At 49.7% G+C, this 27,462-nt stretch overlaps 1 protein-coding gene across 6 annotated transcripts in view; it reads right to left on the bottom strand.

Moving 5' to 3' along the window:
* Window positions 1–27,462, bottom strand: part of Tox2 (TOX high mobility group box family member 2) — a 126,272-nt gene that overhangs the window by 54,565 nt on the left and 44,245 nt on the right. For 5 of the 6 annotated variants that reach the window (XM_078051833.1, XM_078051834.1, XM_005327121.4 and 2 more), the window contains exon 2: window positions 23,476–23,541. The exons of the other annotated variant lie outside the window; for it this stretch is intronic. In XM_078051833.1, coding sequence (XP_077907959.1) covers window positions 23,476–23,541 — 66 coding nt within the window. The remainder of the gene's footprint in view (window positions 1–23,475; window positions 23,542–27,462) is intronic. 6 annotated transcript variants of the gene reach the window in all.

Raw genomic sequence — 27,462 nt, 5'->3', positions numbered from 1 at the left:
TTATTTTCATGTAAATAGATTTTTTTTTTAAGCACTGGGGATTGAATCCAGGGTTGCTTTACTATTGAGCTACTTCCCTGGCCTCTTTTAATTTTTTTTTTATTTTATTTTGAGACAGGGTCTCACTAAGTTGTCCAGGGCAACTTAGCAACAACTGGCTAAGTTGTTAGGCTGGCCTCCAGCTTATAGTCATCCTGTCTTGGCCTCCTGAGTCACTAGGATTATAGGCAGGTGCCACTGTGCCTGACAGACGGAATCATTGAATACAGGCCCTTTTGTATCTGGCTTCTTTCACTTAGCATATTTTCAAGGTTGATTGACATTCTCCTCAGTGTAATGTACATAAGGTTCAATTGGCATAATATTTCTGAGATTTTTAGCATGTATAATACTCCATTCCTTTTTATGGTCACGAAGTAGTCCCCTATATGGAGATACCATAATTTGTTTATTCATCCTCTGGGGACCATTAGGGCTGTTTCCATCTTTTGGCTCTCATGAATGGGGCTGCTATGAACATCGTTGCCATGTATTTGTCTGAGTCCCTGTTTTCAATTCTTTGGGGTATATACCTGTGGCTGGAATTGCTGTCATGATAAGTCGATGTTTAACTTTTTGAGAACCCGCCAAGCTGCTTTCCACAGTGCTGCCCAGTGTTACAGTCCCCCTGGCAAAGCCTGAGTGTTCCGACGTCTCCATATCCTCATGGCCAGCATTTATTTTCAGTTTTTAAAAATCACACCCATTCTAGTGTGAAGTGGTATCGTGTTGTAGTTTTCACTTGTATTTTCTGAAGTCCTAATGACATTGTGCATCTTTTCATGTGATCCTTGGCCATTTGCATATCCTCTTTGAAGAAATGTCTCCTCCAGTTTCTGTCCATGCTTTCAATGGGGTGGTCTTTCTGTTCCTGACTGTGGCAGTTCTTTATGTCTTCTAGGTACTAGGCTTTGCAATTATCTTCTCCCATTCTCCTTTTCTTGTTAACATCCTTGGATGCACAAAACATTTTAATTTTGATGAAGTCCAACTCATCTACTTTTTATTGCTCATGCTTCTAACAACATATCCAAGAAGGTATTGACAAATCCAGGATAATGAAAAGTTTCCCCTAAGTCTTCATTGAAGAATTTCATATTTATGCTGTGGGTCCGTTTTTTAAAATATTTTTTTATTTATACATGGACACAATATCTTTATTTTGTTTATATATTTTAATGTGGTGCTGAGGAGGGAACCCAGTGCCTCACATGTCCAAGGCAAGTGCTCTGCCACTGAGCCACAATCCCAGCCTCCGTGGGTCCATTTTCAATGAACTCTTGGATATGGCATGAGGTAGTCTAATTTCTCTTTCCTTTAAAAGCATGGGCTCTTCAGTTGTCTTAGTGCCATTCGGTGGAGAGACTCTTCTTTCCCTACGATTGGTCTTGGCACCTTTGTCAAAAGCCAACCAGCCTTAGATATATGGGTTTATTTCTGGACTCTCAGCTCCAATTGTCCATATGTCCGTATGCCAGTACATACAGTAATTAAGTGCCAAAGCTTTATAAAAATCGGGAAATGTGAGTCCTTTGACTTTTTCTTTAAGATTATTGCTGCTATTTAGGGCCTCTTGCAATTCCATATGAACTTGTGGATCAGCTTTTCCATTTCTGCAATACAGGTGAGTGGAAATTTGGCAGGGACTGCGCTGCAGCTATAGATCTCTCGAGCAGTAGTGCCATCTGAACAACATTAAGTCTTCCAATCCACAAGCTCAAGGTGGCCTTCCAACGACTACTTAGGTCTTCTTGAGTTTCTTTCAGTCATGTTTTATAATTTCCAGGGTTTTGTCTCCTTGGGTAAATTTATCCCTTCACATTTCCTTCTTTTAGGTACTCCTATAAACAGGATCGTTTTCCTTTCTGGCACTGTTCAATGTTGATTTGTAGAAACACAACTGATTTTTCCATGTCCACTTTATGCCTTGAAACGTTGCTAAATTCATTTGTGAAGCATTTGTCATAATTTTAAGGGGATGCAGAAATTACAAACCATTAAAGAAACAAAAGATAAAATAAAATGAAAGGAAAAAAGACTTTGATCAGACTTACAAAAAACATGAAAAAACAGGAATGAGCTATGAAACATGTTAATAAAGAATTCTTAAGCATGTTAATGAACAACTCCTAAACATATTAGGAGTTGCAATACATATGATTTCAATTGCATATTAAAAATAAAGATTTATATCTTGATTAAAATAAATGACTCCAAGCTGGGCACAGTAGCATATGCCTGTATGTAATCCCAGGGCTCAGGAGGCTGAGGCAGGAAGATCATGATTACAAAAGCAGCCTCAGCAACTTAGCAAGGTTCTGAAGCAACCCATTGAGACCCTGTTTCTAAATAAAATATAAAAAAGGGCTTGGGGTGGCTCAGTGGTTAAGTACCCCTGTATTCAATCCCTGGTAGTAAAAATAAACAAACAAATAAAAGAATCCAGTATATAACATTTACAATAGACATGCTGGGAATAAAATGTCATGGGAGGTTAAAGATAAACATGTTAATAAACAGCAGAGTAGCAAAATTAATAACAAATTAAATATAATTTAGGGGAAAAGGCACTAAAGAGACAAGGAGGAATACTTAAGTTGATAAATTATGTAAACTACTGTGAAGAAATGACAGACATAAACTTTTATGCAGATTGCTAAACCAGAGAAATTCAGAATGTAAAAAAATATCAGAAGTACAAAATCATAAGCAAAGTGAGATACGTTAACATGTCTCTTCAAAAATCGACAAGTCCATCAGATAGAAATAAGGATAGCAGATTTGAATGGAATAATTGACCTTGACTCATCCTAATATTTAAAGAATACACATCTGTCCCAAGTATTCACGAACACTACCAACACGGTCAAGTATTAACTGCAAAGATAATCTCTAGCTTTCCAAAAGGTAGAAATGATGCAGATCACACCCCAAGATCTAAAGGCACTGACCTAGTTATTAACAAAAACAAACGAAGGAAACAAAGATGGACCAGAGCAAAGGCTGGGTGGCCAGGAGCCCCTCCCAAACACCAGGACACTAAGAGCCACCGTCTAAGTGACTTCTGGTCTAATGAGGAAACCACAGCTGAAATTTTATGAGAATAAGAGCTGACAAACCCAGGAGGTGAACAATGGAAAATTTATACCTTTTACCTAAATAAGTTTATTAGTAGACAAGAAAGACAAAATAAATGAACTTGGGAGTCAACGCAAGAAGGTAGAAATAGAATAAAAAAATAAGCCAACAGTCAGTAGAAGAATCATAAAATAGAAAATGCATTTTAGTTAAGAAATATAAAGTAGAGCTTTTTTAAAAAAAAAAGTTGGCAAAATAGCTAGCCACCAACAAGAAAAAAGAAGATACCAAAAAGGAATGACAAAAATATTGATTTTTTAAAAGCCATTGAGAATTCTTCTGTGACACAGTATAAGACTGATTTTGAAAATGATTGTGATTTCCAATTTATTATTGCTATTGTTCAGTTCTTCTGAAGAACTCTGACTCTTCTTTTTCTGCTTAACCATTGGTTTCTGAGAGAAGTGGGTTAAAATTTTCCACTGTGATTTACCAACTTCTTGTATTTCTGTCTATTTTGCTTTATGTATTTCAAAGCTATGTTGTTAAGTATTTACATATTGACTGAGCACATCTGCTTGGTGAAGCGTCCCCTTCATTATCTGACGGTTCCCTAGGTTAGCCCACTTCATGCTTACTCAAGAGTCTCCGGCTTCCGTTTTGACTACCATCTCCACTCCCACCCCAGCGAGGTATAGAGAAAGGCAAAGATTCGCTGAGGGGGCAAAAGGAGATATCACTATTTTCCAAAGCTTCGGGGACTCAAGAGTCCAGCATGAAGGGGGACACAGCACCCTTCTCCCTGGAGAAGAGATGAGAAAGTTCTGAGAAAACCCCACTTGTATCCCCAGAGTTGAGAAGTTTAGAAGGACACTTACTAGTATTTGCCTGTCACTGAAAGATTTGGGGAGATGAAAGGGACACTACACTTAGTGTCCTGGACTGGCAGGGAAAGGAAACAGAGACAGAGAGAGGGGGAAAGAAATAGAGGGAGAGGGAGGGAGGGAGAGAACAAGAGAGAGATTACAGAGGGACTGGAGGAGCAATCTGCACTACGTGGTTCGGCAAGGCAATATGGGTTCTGGGAGGTCCAGAGAAGCCTAAAGACAGCGGCTGCCGAAGGCAACCAAAGGGGTCTCACCGTGGTCTGATAGGACAAGGAGCCCTCAGCAGGTGGTGTGACGACAGGCGAACCAGCTGCCGCTCGGGCCACAGAGGTGAGCTGCAGGGTGATTCCCAGCTCACGAAGGCTCTGTGGCAGGGGGCCCAGATGGAAGAACAGCCAGCTCCGTCAGGCTGTCCTTTACCTCCACCTTACCCTGTCCTGATCCGAGTCTCAGGCAGCCGCAGAGGACATGGGCCCAGACCACCCCCCTCCCCACTGTAGGTTCCGGGGGCCATGAGCTACGGGGAAAGGTAGGGGCTCGGCCCTGAGACTGAAGTTGTGATTCTCGTAACTGAAAATGCTCAAAAAGCTGCAGGATGGGGTGTGTGTGGGGGGGGGGGTTAGCCCTTGTTTCCTTGCCCCCCGTGGGGCCACCTGCTGAACGAACCCAGTCACAGCAATAGTACCTGATGCTGACCCGGGACTCCTGGGTTCCAAATGCCCTCAGTCTCCCACTCACTCCCCCAACACAGTGGAAGATTCTTGGGGTAGATAATCAGGGGGCACGAGTCCAGGAAGGACCCTGGCGCCGGAGTAAGATTTGCTGAGGACTTTCAGCCATGAACCCACACGGCCCACACCCCAGCTTCCTCACCTAGGAGACCCCACCTGCCATCTGGGAGAATCAGGCAGAAACACAGACATGAGCACCCGTGAAGGGAAGTCCTCATGAACCCCCCAACCCCCTCCACGTGAACCCCCCAACCCCCTCCACGTGAACCTCCCAACACCCAAGGGAGACAAGGAAGGATACAAAGGCTTCGAGAAGGAAGCAGACCGTGTTTAAAGTAGCATTTCCATTTACAGAGGGGGAGACCAAGGTTCCAAAGGGCAAAATGACTTTAAAGCCCCACAGTTGACATTTACAAACTGAGCCGTACTGACGGCCTGAACCAGACCTTGCCCTACCATGTCCATGTCCATCCAGAGACCACACACGCGAACCCTGGTCAGCCCGGGGCGGTACTACCTCACCTCCTGTCCCAGGGTAGTGTCTAATTTAGTGTGCTCTTTCACTCTATCACCTTTTTTCCCAGTGCTGGGGACTGAACCCAGGTCACCACACATGCCAGGCCAGCACTCGACCACCGAGCTACACCCCCATTTTAACAAGAAAAACCCACGCCCTTTGAAGAACATCTCCACTGAAGGACAGCGGTGCAGTTCAGTGTTCCCCAAGTCTGTCTTCAAAACAAGGACGACGGTATCCTACCCCAAACCCCAAACCCCGTCAACTGGAGCAGGGCTCCCAACTTATCACGTGGGCAGGGGTTTTATGAATTCTTCTAGGAACGAAATGCAATTCTGTCAGACTTGTCGGAGCCCATAATGACCGAGTCACATTAATCATCTTGGATAACACCCCTGTGTCACCCGTCCCAGAGACGTTTAATAGAATCTTTCTGATTCCAGTCGCGCAGTGCAGCGGATCGGGAGGATTGCTACCCTCCTGGCAATCAGCACGGTGACACTTCCTGATTGGCTTGGCCTTTGCCTGGACTAAAAATGCTTCTTTAAAAAATAATAAAATAGTAAGAGCCCGTACCATGGGTAAACCCAGCGGGAGTGGGAAAAGCCATGGATAAAATCAAACTTGGGCTCTGGAGAGGGTGGGGGAGGGGCCGTGATCTTTCTACGCCCTTCTGCACAGGCAGAACCTCCAAGCCAGCAGGGGAAGCCCTCCTCGGGGGTCTGCCGGCCACGCTGCCAGCTGCGGTTGCTCTGTGGTTGGCCCTTATCAGGACAGAAGCTTCGTAGTGAGCCAATGACAGCAGTCACGTTCGATATGAGCTTTGTTTACCAAAACCTTATCTGGGAATGAACTCCGAAATCCCCACATTATCAGACTCACTCCAGGGCTCTGGCAGCTTTCTGGGGCATTCATCTTGGGGGGGGAGAAGGTTCTAGAAAGATGAAGGCCTGGTGAGTGGGCTTTTGGGGGTCCTTGTTCATCAGGAAGGAGCAGTCCCAGAAGAAGTCTGGAGGTGACCAGGGGCTGTGGCGTCGGGGTGTGACGGGATGGCGAGACCCAGGCCCCCCCATCCTGCAGTGGGGGGAGCGCCTTTCCCAGCTCATGGCGGAGTCGCTGTATTAGTTTGTTAAACAACATTTGAAAACCCCATATCCAGCTGCCTCTTGGACACTTTCCTTGGGCAACCCTCCTAGAGGAGGGCTCAGCAACCTTTTTCTGCAAAGACCCAGACAATAAACAGTTCTGGCTCTGTCTCGGCGACTCAGCTTTGCCACTGACACATGAAAGTGACCGTCTGGGGTGTTGGCGCTGAGAGCACACCTGTGTGCAATGAAGCTTTATCTGTCAAAGAGGAAGGGGGTGGGGCGGGAGGCGGACTTGGCCTCCAGGCCATGACTTTCTGACCTGTCCCAACTGAAGGAGGAAAGTTAAAATGTCCCAAACCCTGTTCTCCACCACTGTTTCTCCACCTGGTGGCTCAAGCGGAATCCTAGAAGGAGATTCATTCCGCTCTCACCCTCAACTCCAGCCCCAATCAGCCGAAGTCCTGCCGGCCCTACCTGCCAACTGGCGAATGTCCGAACTGTGACCTGCCCACAGGCACAAATGACACTTCCCCCCCAAGGACGTCCCCGTGGCCCTCAGGACACAGCGTGCAACCCTCAAGACCCTGTGTGAAGCACCCTGCCGCCCCCCAGCCTCGCTGACACCCCTTCACTGCCATGGACCGTCACCTTCCCACTCCTGACCAGGCACAAGTCCCAGGACTCCGCTGACCCCTCCTCATCTTGCAGGCGGCAGCTGCAGCGTCAACTCCAGGAGGGGCTTCCTGGCCCACCACAGGAACAACCCCTTTTTCCCATCACACCCCTCTGTCCCCCCTGGGGCACTGCTCACTCCCGTGGTTGGTTTGCCTGATCCGTACCTACCTCCCAGACCAGATGAAGGGTCCAGGAGGGCGGGACATTGTTCCACGCTGAGCCTGCAGGGCCTAGAGAGGTGCCCTGCCCAGCGCGTGGCAGAAAATAAAAAAATATTTGTAGTGTGAAGAAGCAGGCATCGTCTGCAGCCACGCTCCCCTTGGCCCACTAGAGCCAGTGACAAGGACTCCCTCCCTGACACACTCAGCCAGGCTCCTGGAGTCCTCTTCTCTGCACCCATCCTCAGAGTGCCGCCTTTGGCCTGATAAGCCTGGGCCAGCAGCCCCTCGCTGACACCTGACCAAGTACCTCTAGGCAACTTCCCACCCTGACTCCCTTTTCCTGCCTTTGGCCATAATTGCCCAGCTGCCCTGGAGGAGCTGAGTTCAGCCCCCTCCCCCACTGCAACAGTCCCCACCTAGTGCAATGTCCTCCTGCCGGTTCAACTCCCCATGGTGCTATTCAGACTCCTGTCCCTCTGGGGCCCCAGTTCCTCTGAGGCTCCAAGGGCATCATTGCAAACTCAGGGTCTTTGCGGAGGCTGTTCCCTCTGCCCAGGGTGCTTGGTTTCCCGGGCAACTTCTCATCTTCAGTCTCAGCCAGAGACTGTCCCTGAACGCCCAAACGAAGCAGGTCCATGCCCACTGTTGTGCTTACCCAGGCGGGTACTTCTCAGTCATGGCCCTTAGCACAGCTGGAAGTATTTGTGAAATAGGTGTATATGTGTATACACATGCAATTTGCGTGTGCGTGGTCTCGGGGATTGGACTCAGGGGCACTCCACCACTGAGCTACATCTCCAGGCCTCTTTTATTTCAAGGCAGGGCTTCACCAACTTGCTGAGGCTGGCCTAGAACATGCAATGCTCCTGCCTCAGCCTCCCAGGGAGCTGGGATTACCAGTGTGCACCACCACATCTGACCCTGTAAGATTATATTTTTAATGCTTACCTTCTCCACCCAACAGGAAGATAAAATTTTTATATCTCCAGGACATAGCCTAGTGCTGGGTGCAGAGAGGAACCAAGTAACACAACTACAATTTAATTATTTAGCTTATTTATTCAGCTGATCTGCAGTGGTGGACGTTCTGCTTGTCTTGTCCAGTTTTTCACTTTGCAAACCCTGCAATGAATATCCTCGCTCTTACATCTTTGCACACTGCCAAGGGCTCCGGAGGGTCTATTCCTAGAGCAGAAGTTTTGAGCATTTAGCCCATCTGAGGGAAGCAGCTCTGGCTTGAGTCACCAGTGTCGGCCCTCTAGTTTTTAACGAAGCTGTACACGGGCTCCTGTTTTTATGGACAATACATATTCTGTGTTCTGAAGCGGGCATCCCTTTTGCCACTGTTCTATTGTCTTATTCTATGTATTTGAAAGCCTGTTTTGTATAGCATGTCCTACAAGTGTTTCCCCAGTTTGTTACTTGATCTTATGATTGTTTTTTTTTTTTTTCCATACTAAGGGTTTTACATTTCAGTTAAAATTAAGTGTTAGCATTGTATGATTTCCAGCTGTCCTATCATGCTGAGAACATGGCTTCCCCGTGCTGGTATTACCAAGATACTCAGCCATCACTTTTCCAGATATGGGCTTTGAACTTGGGACTGGCCGTGAGCCATCCTGGTACCACAGTGATTCCCTGCGGCAGCTTGGGAATAAGATCTGCCCTGGCTAACGTGCTCCAAGACGTCACTGAGGTCAGTCAGGTCACCTGCAGCCAGAGGCGCCCCTCCTACCCACGCCTCAGGGCTAGGGCCTTATGAAGGAAGGTGGCTGTCCTGCCTCATACACACTAACTCTTGACCCTGGCTGGGCTGCCCTGTCCACTCCCCACGTGGCTGGGAGCTGCTCTGGACCATCCAGCCCTCACAATCTCTCCCTCCCCCTATTCCAGCCACATTCCTCAAACATGCCAGGCACAGTGTCCCCCCCCCCCCCAAGGCCTTGCTCCGGCTGTTCTGTCTATGGGAATGGTCGTCCCCCGACTTCCTCCCTCACCCCTTCAAGTCTTTGCTCACATATTCCCTTCTCAGCAGGGTTTTCCCATCACCTGTATTTGCAACTGTCCCTTGCAGGTAAGCTGTCACACCTGGTCCCTCTAGCCTGCTCTGTTGGTTTCCCCACCGCACTCTGACTTCCTAACATACAAGAGACTTGACCATTTGAAAACAATCATTGAAGTTGGGCACGTTGGTGCAAGCTCTAATCCCAGCATCTGGGGAGGCTGAGGCAGGAGGATTGCAAGTTCGAATTTGGCAAGAATCTGTCTCAAAAGTTTAAGAAGTTGAAAGAGGACTGTGAGTGCAGCTCAGAGGTAGAGTGTCCCTATGTTCAATCCCCAGTGCTACGAAAACAAACAAACCAAGAAATAAATGAAAAATTAAAAAAAAATATTACTTTTGCTAGAAACTAAGTTTCAGCATTTGGTCAATGACAGTGACCTTGCCCGTAGTAGGCCCTTAACAAACAGTGGCTGAACGCAAAAATACGAGGCTGAACAAGGACTGGTTTCTTCCTGGTTCCATCTCAGCACCTACGCCATTGCTCAGCACACAGTAGGTGCTCAGTAAATATGTTTTCCAATGAAGACAGGTATGGATGAGTTCACTGACCAAGGTGCTGCGCCCAGCTCCGCACCTCCCTCCCTGCAAGCTCCAGGAAGTCAGCAAAAGCCTTCCCTGAGAGCTGCCGCTCAGCACATCATTCTAGCTCAGTCCAGGAAGGTTTCCTGGCTCCCTGTCCTTATCTTGGAAATTGTCTTCCCATGAAGGCTTGAGCCCCAGCTCTGCCCCTGACAGGCTGTGCAGCCTTGGCCGAGACACTGATCCTTGCTGGGCCTCTGTATACTACCTGTAGAAAGAGGAAGTTGGGCCAATGGACTTTCAGACCCACATTGGACTCCAGCCCATGCCACCGGTTGGCAGGTGCACCGGCAGACACCAGGCGGTGCTGCTTTTAAGAGCATTTCCAAATTGATGAGTAGGCTCTCAGTGGTTTTTGTGCCAAAATAGCTTCTGGGAAAATTATGTCTATTTACAGCTTTTTCTCTTTTTCCATCTCTACCTTTGAAATCTACAGAAGGGGCATTGCCTAAAAACGGGCCACGCCAGCCATCCCTGGAGGCCACACTGAGGTTCTCAGAGAGTGGCTCTCATGAGGGCCCTGAAACAGCTCGGCAGGGAAGTCCCTTGGTCTGGGATGCTCTGGGGACACTGCCCTGCTCAGATTCTTCCTTTCGGAGCAGGGTCTCAGCTCATCAAGGTCTCCTGGGCCAGATCCTGCAACCTCACCTGACACCAGCCACAGGGAGCCCCCAACAGCCCCCCAGACACCACCTGCCCCTGAGTGTGCTGGCCCCTCTGCTCAGGCCACTGTTCCCCCAAGTGACACTTGCATATCAACCGGACCTCCACAATACACTCTTGCCTTGCCAGGTGGTGGCACCAAGGATTGGGCCCAGCATGCCAGGTCTGCTCTGAGCAGCATGGAGCAAGGCCTGCTCCTTCTGCAGCCTGGACCTGGTGCTCCCACTAATATGACCCAAACATCATCCCACCAGGGAGCTGTGACTCAGAGCTCATCCCCTCCCACAAGGTTATTGGGCACACACCCTCAGCCAGGCTTGTGCTAGGACTTGGAAAGTTCCCAGTGAGAAGAGGGTTCAGCCCCAGCCTCACATTGGTCTGTCCTGCTTTTCTACAGCTTTGTTCCAAAGACAACAGCAGCAACGCTGTGTAGCACTTACCACACTTACCACGTGTTCTATGCACATTTATGCATGAATGTGTCAGCCTACGATGCAGATGCATTATTAAACCCAGTTAGTGGAGGAAGAAACAGAGGAGCCTCATGTGGGCAGCAAGGCCTGGGGCATGAACAGCCCAGACTTCAACCCAGACAGACCATGGTCCAAATCCCAGTTCTGCCACATCCCAGCTGGGAGTCCTTGACCCCTGAGAGGAGGGGAGACTTCCCAAAGGTCACATAATAAGTTAGATTTACCTGGAGCTTCACACAGAACTTGTGTTCTGACTTCCCGTCCAGAGCCCCCAAACTGCAGCCACGTCCACCCTCCTGAGCACCAGGTCTGGCCGTGTCTGCATGGGCTGGGGTGTGCATCCCTGTACCTGTCCACACACAGTGCATGTGTTGTAAACGTGCACAAGTGCCTGTACAAACCTGTTTGTGACTGTGTCTCAGCATCTGTCTGTGTGTCTGTGGTTCATAGGAGCCGTTCACTCCCCCACTCAGCCCCCCGCTCCCTACTCCCACGAGACCCTCAGGGGCTTCCTAACCAACTGCGAAAACTCCACGAACATCACTAAGCAAGTGCAGAGAAAATATTCCATTCGTATGCATGCACACACATGTGGGTATTGCCATAAAAGTCCAGGAACCAGGTGTGACAATTATCTCCATTTCTTCCCAGAGTCACACTGACAGGCTTAGTGTGTGGAGAGGTGCACGTCACTAGGCATGCCCACGTGAGCACAAGGGGCTCTTATACTTGTGTTTGTGCAAGAATGTGTCTGCAATAGTCTGTGTGTGTGTGTGTGTGTGTGTGTGTGTGTGTGTGTGTGTGTGTGCGCGCGTGCTGGGAGAAACTTTCACAGGCATCTTCAAGTTTACTATTAATAAGACTTTCTGGCACCAGAGCACAGCAGCACCCAAGCCACATGCACATGCACACATAGGCACGCACGCGAGCATGCACGCAGGCACGGGCTTGGAGATGCTTATGTTCCAACCATTTCCTAAAACTGCCCACAGGGGAATGGGAGTGAAGGCTGGAGCCTGCAGCACGGAGCAGACCTGGGGAAGCCCCTGCACCTGATCCCCTGGTGCAAGCCACCGCCACTGCCACCTGCACTCTCACCGCTCTTCACCCATTATGGAGCCAAAACAGTCCTTCCCCTCCCAGGAAGTTAAATGAATAGCTTCCAGCCCTAAAAGGCTGCTGCATCCACACTCCCAGGGAGAACACACTTCCCTGGTGATCTGATTAACACGAGATACAAATGGGACCTGGCTAGGCTCCTCTCCCTCCCCACCATGGCCTGGCTCTAAAAATGGAGGCATCTGTGCAAACATGACAGCTTGAATTCTTTTTCTCTCTTTATTGAAACAGAAGAAACCAACAGAAACATGCATGTCCTAAGAGTACAGCTCAATACATGTTCGCAAAGCAAACAGATTTGTGTAACCCGCTCAAAAGAAGAGAGAAAAACCTTCCAGGACCCCCGAGGACCCTCAAAGCCTCTTTGTCACTACCCATCTCCTCCCAGTGAAACTGCAGTTCACACTTCTATCACTACCGACCAGCTGTGCCTGTTTGTGTGTGGTGTGTAAGGAGCATCATATAAAATGCCCTTTACGGTCCGGCTCCTTTTGCTAAAGGAAACGTTTGGCAGATGGACCTGAATTATGGCAGGTAGTTCCAAGTTGTTCACTGTTGTGGCTGGAGACTATCCTGCCAGGTAGGGCTATTCTGCAACATTTATCCAGTCCACTACTGGTGGCCATTTGGACCATTTCCCGTTTTGTTCTTTAGTGGGGGGGAAAAAAAAAGCTGCGAGGAACATTCTTTGACGTCTTGGTGAACACATGAAAGTGTGTGTGTGGAGTAGAATTGCTGGTTGGAGACATAAATATTCAGCTTTTGATACCGAGCACTGGTTTTCTAAAATAGTTGTACCGATCTATGCAGCCCTGTATCAGGAGCCAGTTCCTCCAGATCCTTGTTAACTTGATTTTTTTTTTTTTTTGTCTTTTTTATTTTCTCCATCTGGTTGGAAAATTTTAAAAATGTTTCCCTCCCCCTCCCCCTGCTGTAGTCCTTCTCGCTATCTCCAATCATTATTTCTTCAAGTCAGCAGCAAGACATCACACAGTTAAACCACCAGCCACAACCCATCCACCCACGGGGCCATTGCAACACGGAGCCTCATCTAAACGCCCTTCTGGTTTCTCTTCAGATTGAATAAACCTTTCACCTTTTACTAAAAGCCCTTGAGCAATTACGAGGGACCTTGACCGCAGGTTTTCCTGTGGTACTTTGAAGAGGAAGGTTCCATCTCATGATGCACAGCAAGATTCTCTCCAATCCTTCCCATCCATTTGCTCTCCAACGCCAACCATGGCTCACTCGGCCCTCCCTGCCCTTCCTCTTCTCGAGGACCTACACCCCTTCCCCTGACCTGGGAGCTGCCCTCGACATGGAGTTGGTGCCCCTGGGCATTTGTGTGGCACAGACTCTGCCACCTGGGAAAAGTACACATCTGTTGAGGCCCACGGTGCTGAGGGCTGGACTTCTGTTTGCCCAAAACACCAGCCTCACCTCCCCTCTCCATCCCACTCTAGTTACAGGCACAAATATTCACAGAAAATGGAGTGAACGTTCCCCTAGCTCCTTTGCTACTTCGCCTTTCTTCCCTAAACTTCAAAGACTAACACAATCGCTTTATCATGCTCCGGTCCTCACCACACAGGCCCAGCCAGGCCCCTCGCCCCTACTTCTGGGTGTGTGCACTGGCCTATAAGGTGATGTTACCACTCCCACTTTCCAGAGGTGGGAAGCAAGGCCAAGAGGGGCTTAGCCATCTGGCCAAGGTCACACAGGCAGAACGGGGCAGAAGCAGGAGCACTGGAGCCCAGAACCACCATCGACTCACCAGAGCCCTGCAGAGCCAGGAGGAGGATGCCAGGCCTGGCAGGGCACTGCCTCACAGGCCGTTCTCCCCCATCAGGGCCTTGGGCGAGAGTGGGTGAGACATGGAGACTGTCCGTGTGGACCCCAGAAGGCCTGTTAGTGTTATGAGCCGTTGAGTCAAGAGCCTGGGCAAACCAGGCTGGTCAGAAGGTGGCCGTTGCTGGGTGAGGAGGCTTGCCGGTCTCCAACAGGCTAGAAATGATCCAGAGGCATCTGTCACTAGTTTTGTGTGATTTCATGGGCTTTTTATTGGCACATTTTAAAGCAAGATAGCCCCTTTTCAATCTCAACCCTTAACGATCTGATTTTCATTGGCTAAGATTGCTGATTGCATGTGACATCTGACTCCTGGGCCCACCAAGCCCTGGGCGTGTGACCTGGGTTTTCCCATCTGTAGCAAGGGTATTAACAGCACCTCAGGCTAACTGCCATTTGCCATGGACCAAGCACCCAAATAATCACTTTGGGGGGTATAAATGCATCTTATTTACTCTAACCTGAATCACTGTGAGGGATTTCTAAAGTGAAATGGAAGTCTCAGGAAAGGGGGGTTAACTTGCCCAAGCTCTCCCAGCCACGAAGGGTCGAGACGAGGTTTTCTATTTTCTCAGGTCATTCCCCGTACCCAGCCAACCAACAGCATTTTCTTGTGACTCTGGTTGACTGGAAGGTCACTCAGTCATTGTCCCCACCTCCGGGCTTCTTCTTTACTGGTGGGACTCAGTCATGTGAGGAAGGTCAGTCTCTGGCCTTTTGAGAGGTTAAACAATCTGGTCAAGGTCATACAGGCACTTGGGCAGGGGTGGAGGAGGCCAGCCCTGGGCCACCAGCCATAATCTGGAAGGTCCCTCAGAGACACCTGTAGGAGCCCATCGACAGACACAGAGAGAACAAATGACCTGATCAAGGGCACACAATGGGAAGGGCTGCAGAAGGGCAAGACTCAGCCTCCTGACCCTCCAGAAGCCAAGAGCCAGTGCCATTCTAGAAAGTTCCTCGTGTCAACTCATTTCTCCTTAGTTATGGTTGTGAGCTCACAAATACTGATGGACAGATGTGTGAATTCAAGGCCCTCTGACTCTCCCCAGCCAAGAGCCAGGCCGCACAGAGGATGCTGAGTTCAAGGTGGCCAGGAGAGGGGGAGGGATGCTGGATGCTGTTTTTACAAAAAATCCTTGAAATTGTGTTTCCAACCCAGGGCTGGCCCCTCCCCCAGCACGTACACTTCCCGCACTATCCTCATTGTTTCCATCCCTTCCAGAGAGAGTGAATGTTTCCTGGGATTCAATTTCTCTTATAATAGTTGGAAGGAAACAAAACTATAGGCTGTAAACACGCAGGGCATTGTATGAGAAACATCTTTATTACGCAGGAGGCACAATAAATGCAGACCAAGGTCCTCCCCCAAGTCTGCCCTCATGCCTCCGTGACTTCTCGCAGGCAGGAATCCAGGGTTCGACAATAAAATACGCTTTTAGCCCCTGGGATGCAAAACTAAGATTTTAAGATTGGAAGTACCAATTCCTCAGCGGTTTTCTCACAATGAAAACAAGAGAGACTTGTGCGTGTTTTTTCTGAGCGTGCTTTTAGGCAGGTGGGGAGGGCTCATTAGTGCAGTGTGACATGTCCCCGACTCTCCATGTACACGGACGGGGTAGGGTTTTCCCCCACTTTGCATTTTATTCTCCAGCTGTGAAATGATATTAAATTTCATCAGATTTGAACAAAATCTGTGGTCTTGAAGCAGGTTCCTTTAGGGCCCCTCATATTTATGCAGAATTCATGAATCATGTTCCGATAACACAACCATAATTATTTTTAAAGTGTGATGTTTGTGGCTTTAATAGGAAATGCTTGCAAAAGGCCTTTTCTCTTTGATTGTTTGTAATCTTAGCAGTAATCGCTGCTCTTGCCTTCTCCGCACCACAGCAGGCGAAACAATTTCATTTTCATATGAATCGCAAGCTCTTCACTCAGGTTTTAATTAAAGCAATAAAAGCCATGTCATCTTTGCCCTTTACAATGTACACAGACTCAGAGGCCAGAGTTACTAAAGCCTAGAGTCTTGGATTCCAGGAATGGAAACGGCAGGAGGGTCTCCTGCCTCCCATGCATTTATTGGAGAGAGGTTTTGTTTTGAGAAGCTTCAACCACCTGCCTCTCCAATTTACAGTTTCCTCATCTGCAAAATGGGGACAGCAACAGTTCCCACCTGAGAGTCGGTGAGACAGAAATGAGACTAGCCAGGCAAAACATTTGGACCTGGTGCCTGCGCCCCAGGAAGTGCATGGGAACTAAAAAATATAATCAATGTCATCGTTGAGGTTGTTTAGAGAAAACCCAACAATCCTTCCTGATTGTTAGTGTAGGGAAACTGAGGTTCAGCAAGACACCAACTGACCCAAGAAAAGGGTGGGACACAACTTCAGACTCAGCTTCTGGCTCATCCCTCCTCCCCCTATGTTCTAGGCATCCCACACTGCCCCCTCCTGGAGGGAGGCCAGCAGTTCACGATCATAAGGACTTCAGTGTCCAGAGACTGCAGGTCCCAGCTCCCTCCTTCACAGGCTGGCCAGCCCCATCTCTGGCCTCCTGACTGTGCTATCCACCCACCCTAGATCCATACCTGATCTGAATGGCAAGGAAGACCAAGCATCCTTGGGGACTTACAAAGGGATCTGCTGAGCTGACCTCAGGGGTGCTGGGAACCAGGAGCAAGAATCTGCTGAGTCAAAGTTCTTGCAGCCTAGTGAATGCAGGAGTGTGTGAGGCACAGGAAGCCTTTGCCATGAGGCGTACTGAGCAAGGTGCTGGAGGGGCTGCTCCTACTGGGTGATGCTTGCACCTGGCTGCGCTCATATTTGGTGGTACTCACCTAGCTCTGGAGACCCCAGGACTCCTCTGTGAGCACCTCAAGTTGTAAGCACCTCCCCCACAACCTCCATGCCCTACTGTGCAGTTTCTGTCTTGCAAATAGTTCCTGGGTCACTTTTGCTCTTGCTGTAGGGAGAATAAAATCCCCTATTTCCCATGGGTCTTAGAACACCCCTTCCACTCACCTCCATCCACCTTCCATCCCTCCCTCTCCACTGCCCCATCCAGACCACCATCCAGGTCCCTACGGATCCCCAGCTCCTTGCTCACCGGCTCTGGCAGCACCAGCCCCTCATGCTGCACCTCCAGGCTCCCAGGCTTCAGCTCCCGGCTCCAGCTTCCCATCCACCCCACCCAGCAGCCTCCCAGGTCCCTTCAGCTCAGCCACCCCGTGGATGCTGGGTTCTGGGCTCTTGTCTTCCCAGCTGCCTCAGCTCTCTGCTCCCAGAATGCACCCAGGAGCCTGTCAAAGCACCTGGCCGCTCACCTTCAAGACCATGGGCCCCCTTTCCCCTCTGACTAGGCGTCTCCACTGCCCGGTTGGCCCCTGTGCCCTGCCCTCTCTGAACCCCGGCTCTCTCATCTTCTCTCAGCACCCAGCTTAGATTTCTGGTCCTTCATGTCTCTCCTTGGGGGTGGGTGGGAATCAAGTGTCCTTCTGCCTGTCTGTCCACCTACCTGCCTAGTCAACTCCTTATCCTGGTTTACCCGTCTCTGTGTCCATCCCACAGTAGTGCATTCTCCCACGTCCCAGGACAAATACCCCAGACCCTCTGCCCCTCTTCAGACCACCCCTCCCGGCTCTGACCCTCCAGATCCCTGCCCACCAGCCCTCCATGAGGACAGAAGCCTCCAGGCTCCGGGTGCCCAGCCAACCCATTTACAAAGCCACACTTCTTTCTCCTCTGTGCCTCGATGTCATGGCTCCCAGCTAAGGCCTGGCCTCCCCCTCTGGGCAGGATCCCCCCACCCCCCAACACCATCTGAAAACTTAAAGCCTGGATTCATGTTCCCTCTCTGAGTCGTGAACTCCACACTCCCCTGGACACCTTCCACTGATGTCTGGACACTCTGAAGACTTTCATCTTTTGAAAAGACCCTCTCTGAAGTCCTCATCTCATTGAGCTCTGGCCCTTGGCCTGGCCCTGCCCGGCTAGACTTCTCACAGGTGTTGTCCCTACTCAGTGTTGACACATCCTCACCGCCAGCTCCCTCCTAGGGCCACCCATGGGACCCGCAGCACGTCCCCTCCCATCAACCCCACTTCTTACTGAGGTCCACAATGGCTTTCTTTTTCCTAGAACTATTGGACCTGTTTCAACTTTTATCTCCACCAATCCCCCAGAGGCACGTGACTCGATGGGCCTCCCCTTCTTGTTTAGGCTTCATTTAACTTTTTGAAATTATAAAAGGTTTAAAGCCCCTATAGTTTGCTAGAGTTTGGATCTTGAATGTCCCTCAAAGACCCATGTGCTAAATACTTGGTCAACAGCCTGCGGTAAATTGGGAGGTGGCCGAACCTCGAGGGGGTGGAGCCTAGTGGAAGGAAGTTAGGTCGTTAGGCCAACCCCTGAAGGGGATATTGGGACCCTTCCTGTCTATCTTTGCTTTCCAGCACCATGAGGTGACCAGGCCTCCTCTGCCATATGCTCCACCCTGAACTGCCGTGCTTCTATAGACCCAAAGCAACAGGGCCAAGCAGCCATGAACTGAAATTTCTAGAACTATGAGCCAAAATAAACCTTTCTTCCCTTTAAGTCTATTATCTCAGGTATTTGTTACAAAGATGGAAGATGACTCACATACCCCTAAATATTAAAAGGAACAGTGAAAAGTCTCTGCTGCCCTCTATAACACATACATACATGCGCGCGTGCACAAGTACAAATGCCACACACACACAGTGCACAAAATCACTTGTACTAGTTTCCATATCTTTCCAGAGTTACATTAATCAAATATAAGCACCTAGAAATATGCCTTTTTTTAATAAATAGTAACACACTGAACCTACTGTTTTATACCTTGTTTTTTTCCATAAGTAATGCTCTCAAGAACTTCTACTTCACTTCAGCGTCCTCGTTCTTTCATTGGGCTGTATGGTGTACTACTTGATAGACGCACATATTTTATTTAACTAGATCCATATTGTTGGCCATTTGAGTTGTTTCCAATCTTGTATCAAAATAACAAAATGAATGATCTTGAATATGTCATTTTTTTTTTATGGACGCACTTATATTAGTGGGACATGTTTCTCAAAAGAGAATTGCTGGGCTAAAGGTCAGTGCATTTGTAACTTTGATAGACGTTGCCAATTTGCCCTCCTTAGGTGTTACGTTAGTTCATTCTCCATATAGCAGTGTGGAGAATCAGTTTTCCCACAAGAACTCTGACAGAGTGTGTTAACAAACCTTTCGCTTTTTATAGGTGAAAAATGGCCATTTTAATTTGTTTCTCTTATGCACTATTCTTCATACCTATTCATGTATGTAAGTTCCATCAACATCACCTTCACTGTAAACTAGTGAATGTCTTCTTCCCATTTTTCTACCAGGGTCTTGTATTGATTTCTAGTAGCTCTTTATATGTTAAGGAAGTTAGTCCTCCAACTATGTTGTGAGTTGAAAATATTCTTGTCCAATTTTCCATTTTTATTTTACTCATGCTGCTTGGGCCATACAAAAGCTATTTTATATTAGTTTATGGTCCAATTTTTAAGCTTTTTCTTCTAAGGTTTATAGTCATAGAAACGTCTTCCCTGCTCAAAAGCTGTAAAGTATATTAAAGGTTGTTTTGCTGGTGCCTTTACGTTTTCTTTGAATACATTTGAATCTTTGATCTACTTAAAATTTATCTTTTGATAAGAATTGGATCCCCTGTCATTTTTTACTCAGTTTCATCTTTCTTGAATTACTCTGCCCTTGGCTTTGAAACTTCGTGTTCTACCACTTTCCAAACCTCTCCTTCTCAAGCTATGTCAGACTCCCCTTCTTCTGTTTGCCTTCAGATATTGGAGATCAGCTTTTAATGGTCACTGATCCTCTGCTCTTCTCACTTTGATGCCTGGTCGGAGGGCTTCCAATTTACATCTCCCCTGAGCTCCAGACTTGGACCACCGTCCACCCATTTGGATTTTTCCACTTAAATGAGAATCTCAAAGGCCACTTGTCCAAATCTGACCTCATACACCTCTCCAGCTCTTCCCCAGCTCAGAAAATGCTGGAAAATGGGCTCATGCGAGAAGCCTGGGGGGGCAGCACCACTCCCCCATTTCTCTTTTCCTCCACGTCCATCATCATCAAGACCTGCTGACTTTGTTTCCAAAACACACCTCAGATCATGCACTTCTCTCCATCTCCTCTGGCTCTGCCACAATCTAGGACAACACAGTCTTCCAGTGGGCCAACGAGCACACCCTCCCAGCTGTCTCTCGTGTCCACTCCTGCCATGGGGAACTTCTAAAACTGTAAATCTGATCACGTCATTCAATCCCAATCTCCCCAACTCTGTCACACACACACAGACAGACACACACACACACACACACACACGTTCTTTCAATAATCCTTAGGAAAAGTCATGAGATCTTTAGCAGAAACGGTTTTTAGAGCCATGAGTGGAAAATTACCCGTGGCAGGAAGATACATGAGGAGCTGACATTTGCAGTGCCCCCGAAAGGAACAAATAGGCATTTACTGGGTGAAAAGGGCTCGGGGGTTCCCACCGGAGGAAACAAGTGTCTGCAGACACACAGAGGTGAGCAGAAACTCATCTGGTGTGACCAAAGAATTATTTATGGTAATAAAAACAATAAGAATGAGTCACAACTAGGTTTTCTGAACAGTGGTGCCTTGCACACTCGGAGGCCCTAGAACTTGAGTCTGGGGTGGGGATTCCTGCAAAGGTGACAGGGCAGAAGGGCTCTCAGGTGAGGGGAGAGAAGGGAGCAGGACAGGCCAGGACGGGGCCGAGCACGGACACTGTCTCAGCTGGGCTCCATGGGGAGCTGCAAAGTTGGTCCCCCTCTGAGGAAATGGGGTGGGCTTCCAGGCCACTAGCTGTGCCTCCTCTGGTTCATGGATCCCATGGGCAGAGGCCTCTATTCCAGAAAAGAGGCAGCTACAAGTAGTTGGCAGTCAGCCCTCACAGTAGCTGGACATGGGTGCCCTGGCCTGCTAAAGAATCTACTGAGTCACCCACAGAACCCCTGCCTGCACCTCGTTTCCTTCTCCTAGCACCCCAAGAGGCAGGCTGACTCTCTTCTTAACAGGAAGGTGAAAGCATTTGCATGCAATATCTACTCCATGCTGGGGCATGACAGAGCTAGAATCTGAATCCAGGTCTGCAGAGGCCCAAGCCTCCTTCCTCTCCTCTTCATCTCTTCCCAGGAAATCTCCTTCTTCCTGAGCCAAAGGAACAGGAAATAACAATTCCTGCAACTCCCGGATATGGCTGCTCTCAGCAGGAGGAGAGCTGGTCTCTAACAAGCCCTCCAGCCCTGAAGGCTGTTGGTGGGGCTGCGGCCTTAGTGAAGGACCAACCCTCTCGTTCTCCGGTCACCTGGGAAAGATGGCACAAAAGAAATGCAAGGTCCAGGGGTGGGGGAAGTGATGATTTATGAAAGTGAAGGCAGCTATGCAGGAATTCTGTGGAGACTTGCAGAAACCAAACAATGGAGTGTGCGTTTGCAAAAGCAAGTTCAAGCCCACAAGGGCTGGCTTGAAAATTTTTTAAAAGGGGGACTGTTGGCTAATACACACCCAGGGGAGCCTCAGTCCAGGCTGAATTTTCCAAGTAAAGAAGATGTTATTTCAGGAAAAGTTTTACATTAAAAAGCAAGTCTTTAATGTAAAATGATCAAATAGGACTTTCTAGAAGGAAATGTTTTCCAGAAAAGGCTTCCTACTCACATCCAGAGCCTCGTCCATCACAGATGCCTGACATACATTTGCTGGATGGGTGGATCTACTAATTAACAATATCTATAAAACAATATCTATAAAATAAAATACATTTTATGACATTTAGCGGGTTCAGTCTCTGGACCTGCTATTGGCTACGAGAGCTGTATTTTGCCCACACGTTTGTCACCTTCAGTAACTGGGACAGTATAATTCCTGCAGTCAGTGAGACGGTGCACAGGGAAAGGGTGTCTGTGTTTGTGTGAGTTCAAGTAGACGCTTCAGAGAAAATACTGGAAGGAAATATACAGAACTCCTGCCATTATAGAGTAGAGGCTGGTAGAGTACCCCTGAGCCACAGGGCACTGTAGGTCTGGGAAGAGTCGGAGATATTCTTTAGCAAAATCAGCATGAACCAATCCCCTATGTTTCCTAGATGAGCAATTTTATATAAAGACCACAATGCTTTGCACCCCTCCCATCAACAGGTGGAGTCTACTTCACCATTCCTTGAATCCAGATAAGACTGTGTCTGGCTCTGGTCAATAGAAAGAGCTGGTGGTACAGAGGCGCCACTTCAAGTCTAGGCCTCAAGAGGTCTTACAACTCTGCCCTGGTTGCTCTGGGAACCCTTCCCTTGTTTTGTGAGTGCCTCAGGCTAGCCTGCTGGAGGATGAGAGGCCCCATGGAGCAGAAGCAGACCCCAGACCAACCAGTCCTTGGGGCTTAAAAGATTCTAGGCAAAACAGAATAGCCACCCAGCTGAACCCAGCCAAACTGCCAACCCATGGAACCAGAAGCTACATAAATATTTGTGGTTTTAAGTCACTACATTTCAAGGAGTGTGTATAGCAAAACTGATTCAGTGTAAGATATCGAGAATGCATTTGCCAAAGTTGCTCACAAAAGGTTGCCTCGTGCCACTGGATGGATTTAGTTAATCTCAGAGGATCTTGATGTCTTCATCATAAAGTCTCAAGTTAGGGAGACTCTCTGGATCCAGGCTGTCCTCCAGCTCCCCAAGTCTGTCAGCAGCCAGGAAACTCCAGCACCCTGAGCGAGTGCCACCCTGAAGCCACCACTGCCTTAGGGGACATCCTCTGTGATACCACAGCCTGTGGTGAGGACTCTCCCTGGAGTCACAGTCCCCAGCATCCTGGCCTTTAGTGAGGACAGTCCCCAGAGTCCCACTTGGCAGTGAGGATGCTCCCAGGGAGGAGAAATGTTAGTTTTCAGCTCTCAGTGGAAACTCTGACTCCAGCAGGCATGTGAGACCCCTGGAGGACTGGGCATGGGTTGGGACAGCCGTGCTCGGCCCCGTTCACCATCAGGGAGGGCCCCACAGGAAGCCTCTGCTCTCCTCCCTTTGGGCCACGTCACAAGCCTCTCCAGTGGCCTTAGACAACTCACAGGGGGTGAGTCAGCCTTGCCACCCTGTGCCTGGGCTCGGGCACGTCCATACACAGCAAGGCCCCCGGGAGCCGAGCCCCAGGCAGGCAGCACCAGAAACGCCACTCACTGAGGGGACATTTGCCACGCGCATGCAGAATGTGGGAAGTGCACTTGATTTCTAGCAAGTTCTTGATGATGTCCATTTCAAGTCAACGGTCACCAGGAAGTTGATTTACAGCAAACACTACGGTCCCAGTTTGTCCCTTGTAAGGACTCAACTGGTATCTGTAAAGATTCCGAGAGGGGACGGTAGAGAGCCAGGCCCCCCAGCTCTGTACCCTCCAGCCTCTGTACCCCAGGAGCAGCTGGGCTCCAGCCAGCCCAAGGTTGAGACCCCCACTCAAGGGGGACGCGCACCCACCTGGCTGGTTGACAGGAGCTCTGGGTTTCCGTCACTCATCCCCACGTAGGCACTGTCACCATCAAACTAGAACAGAGAGAGAGAAGCAGCTCTGATTAAAATGTTCTCAGGTGGCACCAGGAGAAGCAGCCAGAGGAGGTCGGGGGACTGTGACCAGTGGAGGGGCTGTGGAGCCTGCAGCTGCAAACCCTGGGGCCCAGGACGCCCGAGGCCTCGATTCAGCAGGGCTCTCTGGGGCGGAAGGAGCATCCCCTGTTCTGCGGCCCCTGAAGGCCAGTTAGCCAGTAATCACCAGGAGAATCAAGGCAGGAAAAGCTCTCCGCCCTCCAGACCTTGTCCACAGGCACAGGGCCTGCCTGCCAGGCTCCAGCCTCCCAGCCCTAGAATCCACAGGAGTCTCTCTCTGGGCAGGCTAGATCTGGAATCCTGGGTTCCAGGTCGAGGCCAAGATCTCCAGAGCTTTTGGGTCATGACAGCCTGCTCCAGACAGGCCCCCAAGTCATCCCATCCAAAGTGACTCTGCCCCCTCCCCCTAAGGCCACTAGAGGCTGCAGGCAGCGAGGGCTGAAACCATGCAGAGGAACAACAATCCCAAGTCAAGGAAGCTGCAATAGAGAGCAGGTGCCGGGGGAGAACCCGCTCTCTTCACCCTGACCTTGAGCTGGCTTCTGAACCTCTAAGGTCCTATGCACACAGGGTGGCAGTCCCCTCCTCACAGGGTGTGGCGATTCAGAGCACCAGACACATATTGCCCTTTACTGAATTCCAAGTGCTTCCCCACCTCCAGGGGGTGTCTTCCCCAGAAGCAGAGCCTGAGGCAAGGGTTCAAAGACCTCACCTGTGAGGCAGGGAGGGAAGGGGACAGGGCATGGTGGAGCTAAGTGAGGTCAGAAGGGGCTGGAGACTCACTTCAGCCTGACCCCTGGGCAGCTCCGGGCTGTGGACTGCACTGCAGAGTTAGGGGTGGCCTTTTGTGGTCTCTGCAAATTGGTCACTGGCTGTGGGCTGCCCTTGGGGAACATGGGGAAGTATAACCTTCTGAGCAAGGTGGCCCCCACTGGGCCAGGGACAATATCCAGAGGACCCACTGTGAGCCATTTGCAGTCAGCAATCATAGCACTGGGGACAGCTGGCCATTTTTTAAAAATTGAACAATTTATTAGGATATATTCACACGGTCAGAAATTCCAAAAGTACAAACGGCAACACAGTGAAACGCCTCCTTCTTCCTCCACCCCATCACCTGCTGCCCTCCCCAGAGGGTCCCCTGGGAGACCCTCTGCAGTCTGCAGGCATACTGCTCCGTCCCTGACTTTGTGTGTAGCAGTGCATCCCGGAAAGTGCTTTATGTCGGGACAGAATCCTTCCCGCCGGGACCTGGAGTGCCGTAGTTGGGAGGCAGCGCACCCCTGGCGGGCAGAGCACAGGGCAGCTGCATGTCCTAGCCTTTGCTAGTCCGGCGCGGTGGCCGTGAGTATTCCTGTGCCCTGGTCAGTGTGCGGGAGTGTGAGTTTATCTGCAGGATCCGCTTGTGCAATCTCTGAGTCCAACAGCATGAGCCACGGTGCCTGTGACAGACACCACCAAGTGGCCCTCGTGGAGGCCGTGAAAGGAGCTGTCCGTGGCCGCCTTCCCTCAGAGGCCTCGATGCCAGCTCGGCCTCCGCTGCCACCAGGCTCTGAGCGCCCACCTGCTGCCCCCACTCCCCATGCTTGGCCTTGCCCTGCCTGACCTTGCTCCTTCTTCCACAGCCCCTGGCCTTCTAGCATTCTCTGTGACTATTTACCAGGTGATGGGGCTTGGCTATGGGGTGTCCCCCCAAAGCTCATGGATGAGGCAAAGCCAGAGAGCTCGAGGGCGGTGCAATGATTGGGTTGTGACACGTGTGGCCCCAACCAAGGGCTTTATCCATGATATGGACTAAGTGGGTGGTAACTGCAGCAGGTGGGGGGTGGCTGGAGGAGATGGGTCACTGGGGACATGCCTTTGGGGGTTGTATTTTGTCCCTGGTGAGCAGAGCTCTGCTTCCTGATTACCCTGTCCTGAGCGGCTTTCCTTCTCCACGTCCTTCCTCCATGATGTTCTGCCTCACATCTTTCGCCCAGAGCAAAGACAGCCGACTATCCACAGACTGAAACCTCTGAGCCCCAAATAAACTTTTCCTCCTCTAAAATTGTTCTTGTCAGTTCTTTTAGTCACAGAGGCAAAAAAAAAAAAAAAAAGACTAACTACCATGTTCATTACTTAAAGTTGGATCCCCCTTTTAAATTAGAGACTCCCGAGAGTCAGGAATCTTAGTCTATCTGCACACTGATGCCTCCCAAGCTCTGAGAAGAGTGCCTGGCCTGCAGTAGATGCTCAATGAATGAGTAAAGGAGTCAATTCGGATGTTCAGATGGTTTCTGACAGGCCAGGCTTCCAACTAGGCAGTGGGACTGGCTGTCTCTCAGCAGCACAGATGGGCAATGTTCCTTGGTGACTGCTGGATTATCCAAAGGAAAGACTGGGTCATTCCCAGAGTCTGGGCACTGACCCCAGGTGCAGGGCTCCGCCCACCACCTTGCTCTCAGAGCTCAGACTTCAAGGCACTGCTCTCAGGCTGCCTCCTCTAGGAGTCACCACCTCCACTGTCCCTCTCACAGCCCAGTCTGTCCCACATCTGTCACATGCCCCAGAGTAGAAGCAACATGGGGGTTGGAGCTGAGTCCTGGTCATCTCTGAACATCAATGACGGATAGAGGCTGGCATCAGGAGAGGCACTAGGAATTTGGCAGGGTAGAAAAACTTTCAACAAAAACTACTGGGTAACACTTGATTCATCACCATGGCCACTGAGCACTTTGATAAAAGCAAAATCTTTTCAAAAAAGATACTTAATGTATGGGCTGGGGATGTGGCTCAAGCGGTATCGCGCTCGCCTGGCATGTGTGGGGCGTTGGGTTCGATCCTCAACATCCCATAAAAATAAAATGAAGATGTTGTGTCCACCTAAAACTAAAATATATATATATATTTTTTTTAAAAAAAGATAGATAATGTATAACTCTATCCTAACAGAATAACTGGAAATGGAGGAGGACGAAGTTTAACTCAGCACTGGAAACATTTCATATAGCAGCAGCAACCAAATGGTAAGGTCTAGCTAGAAGCATAACATGAAGTGACACAGGAACAGAGGAGAAAGGTGTCCTCCAAACCTGTGACAGTCACCACTTGTAAATACTCCCGACATGCACAGAGGGCCGAGGACACGTAGCCGGCGAGTGCGTGAACACACCTGGCGATGAGAGTCGGGCTTCACATGGAAGAGCTCATCTAACCTGTGCGACAGCCCAGGGGAGAAAGTTCTTTTCCCTGGAGGAGGGTCGCCTTGCCAAAAGTCACACAGTTGCGGGGAGACTCAAGCAACATTTCATGTTTTGCTTTGTCCTTACTCTACCTCCCCAGGAGGCTGTGAGCCCCTTCACAGCAGAGACAGAGGCCTTTCTAGATCCTTCCATGTAGTCAACCATTAGCTCAGGGCCTGGCACACAGCAGGTGCTTGACAATGCAGGAAGCTCAGGAGAGGGAGGAACTGCCCACAGTGAGCCGTCTGGGCTGTGGTCTCTCAAGAAGACCCTGATGGGGGGTTGCAGGAACCAGCAGGTGGAACAGGCAAGGGACGAGGCCAGTGGATTCCCAGAGGTCTCCAGGGCATGACCCAAGGGCTAATCCACTCACTTGTTTATCCAGCTGTCATCTAAGAAGGAGTTGCCACGGGCCAGAGCCAAGCTCGCTTCTGGCTTTCTGTAAGGACTTGGTTGGTGGAGGTCCCAGGCCAGGCCCACGGGATCCTTGCCCAGTGCCCTGGAGCACGCTGTGAACAGAGGCCCTGAGGTAAGAGGTGGCCTGTTGTCTGTCCTCTGCTGTCTGTGCTCCACTGTGGCAGAGCCCCTGGAGTGGGGAAGGGAGGAAGGAGGGGACCCCACTCACAGGGTCCGTGCTCCC

Source organism: Ictidomys tridecemlineatus, chromosome 5, assembly GCF_052094955.1.
Source record: "Ictidomys tridecemlineatus isolate mIctTri1 chromosome 5, mIctTri1.hap1, whole genome shotgun sequence".
NCBI classification, from domain to species: Eukaryota; Metazoa; Chordata; class Mammalia; order Rodentia; family Sciuridae; genus Ictidomys; species Ictidomys tridecemlineatus.
Note: the sequence above shows the minus strand (reverse complement) of the source record. Positions and strands in the feature narration are given on the sequence as shown.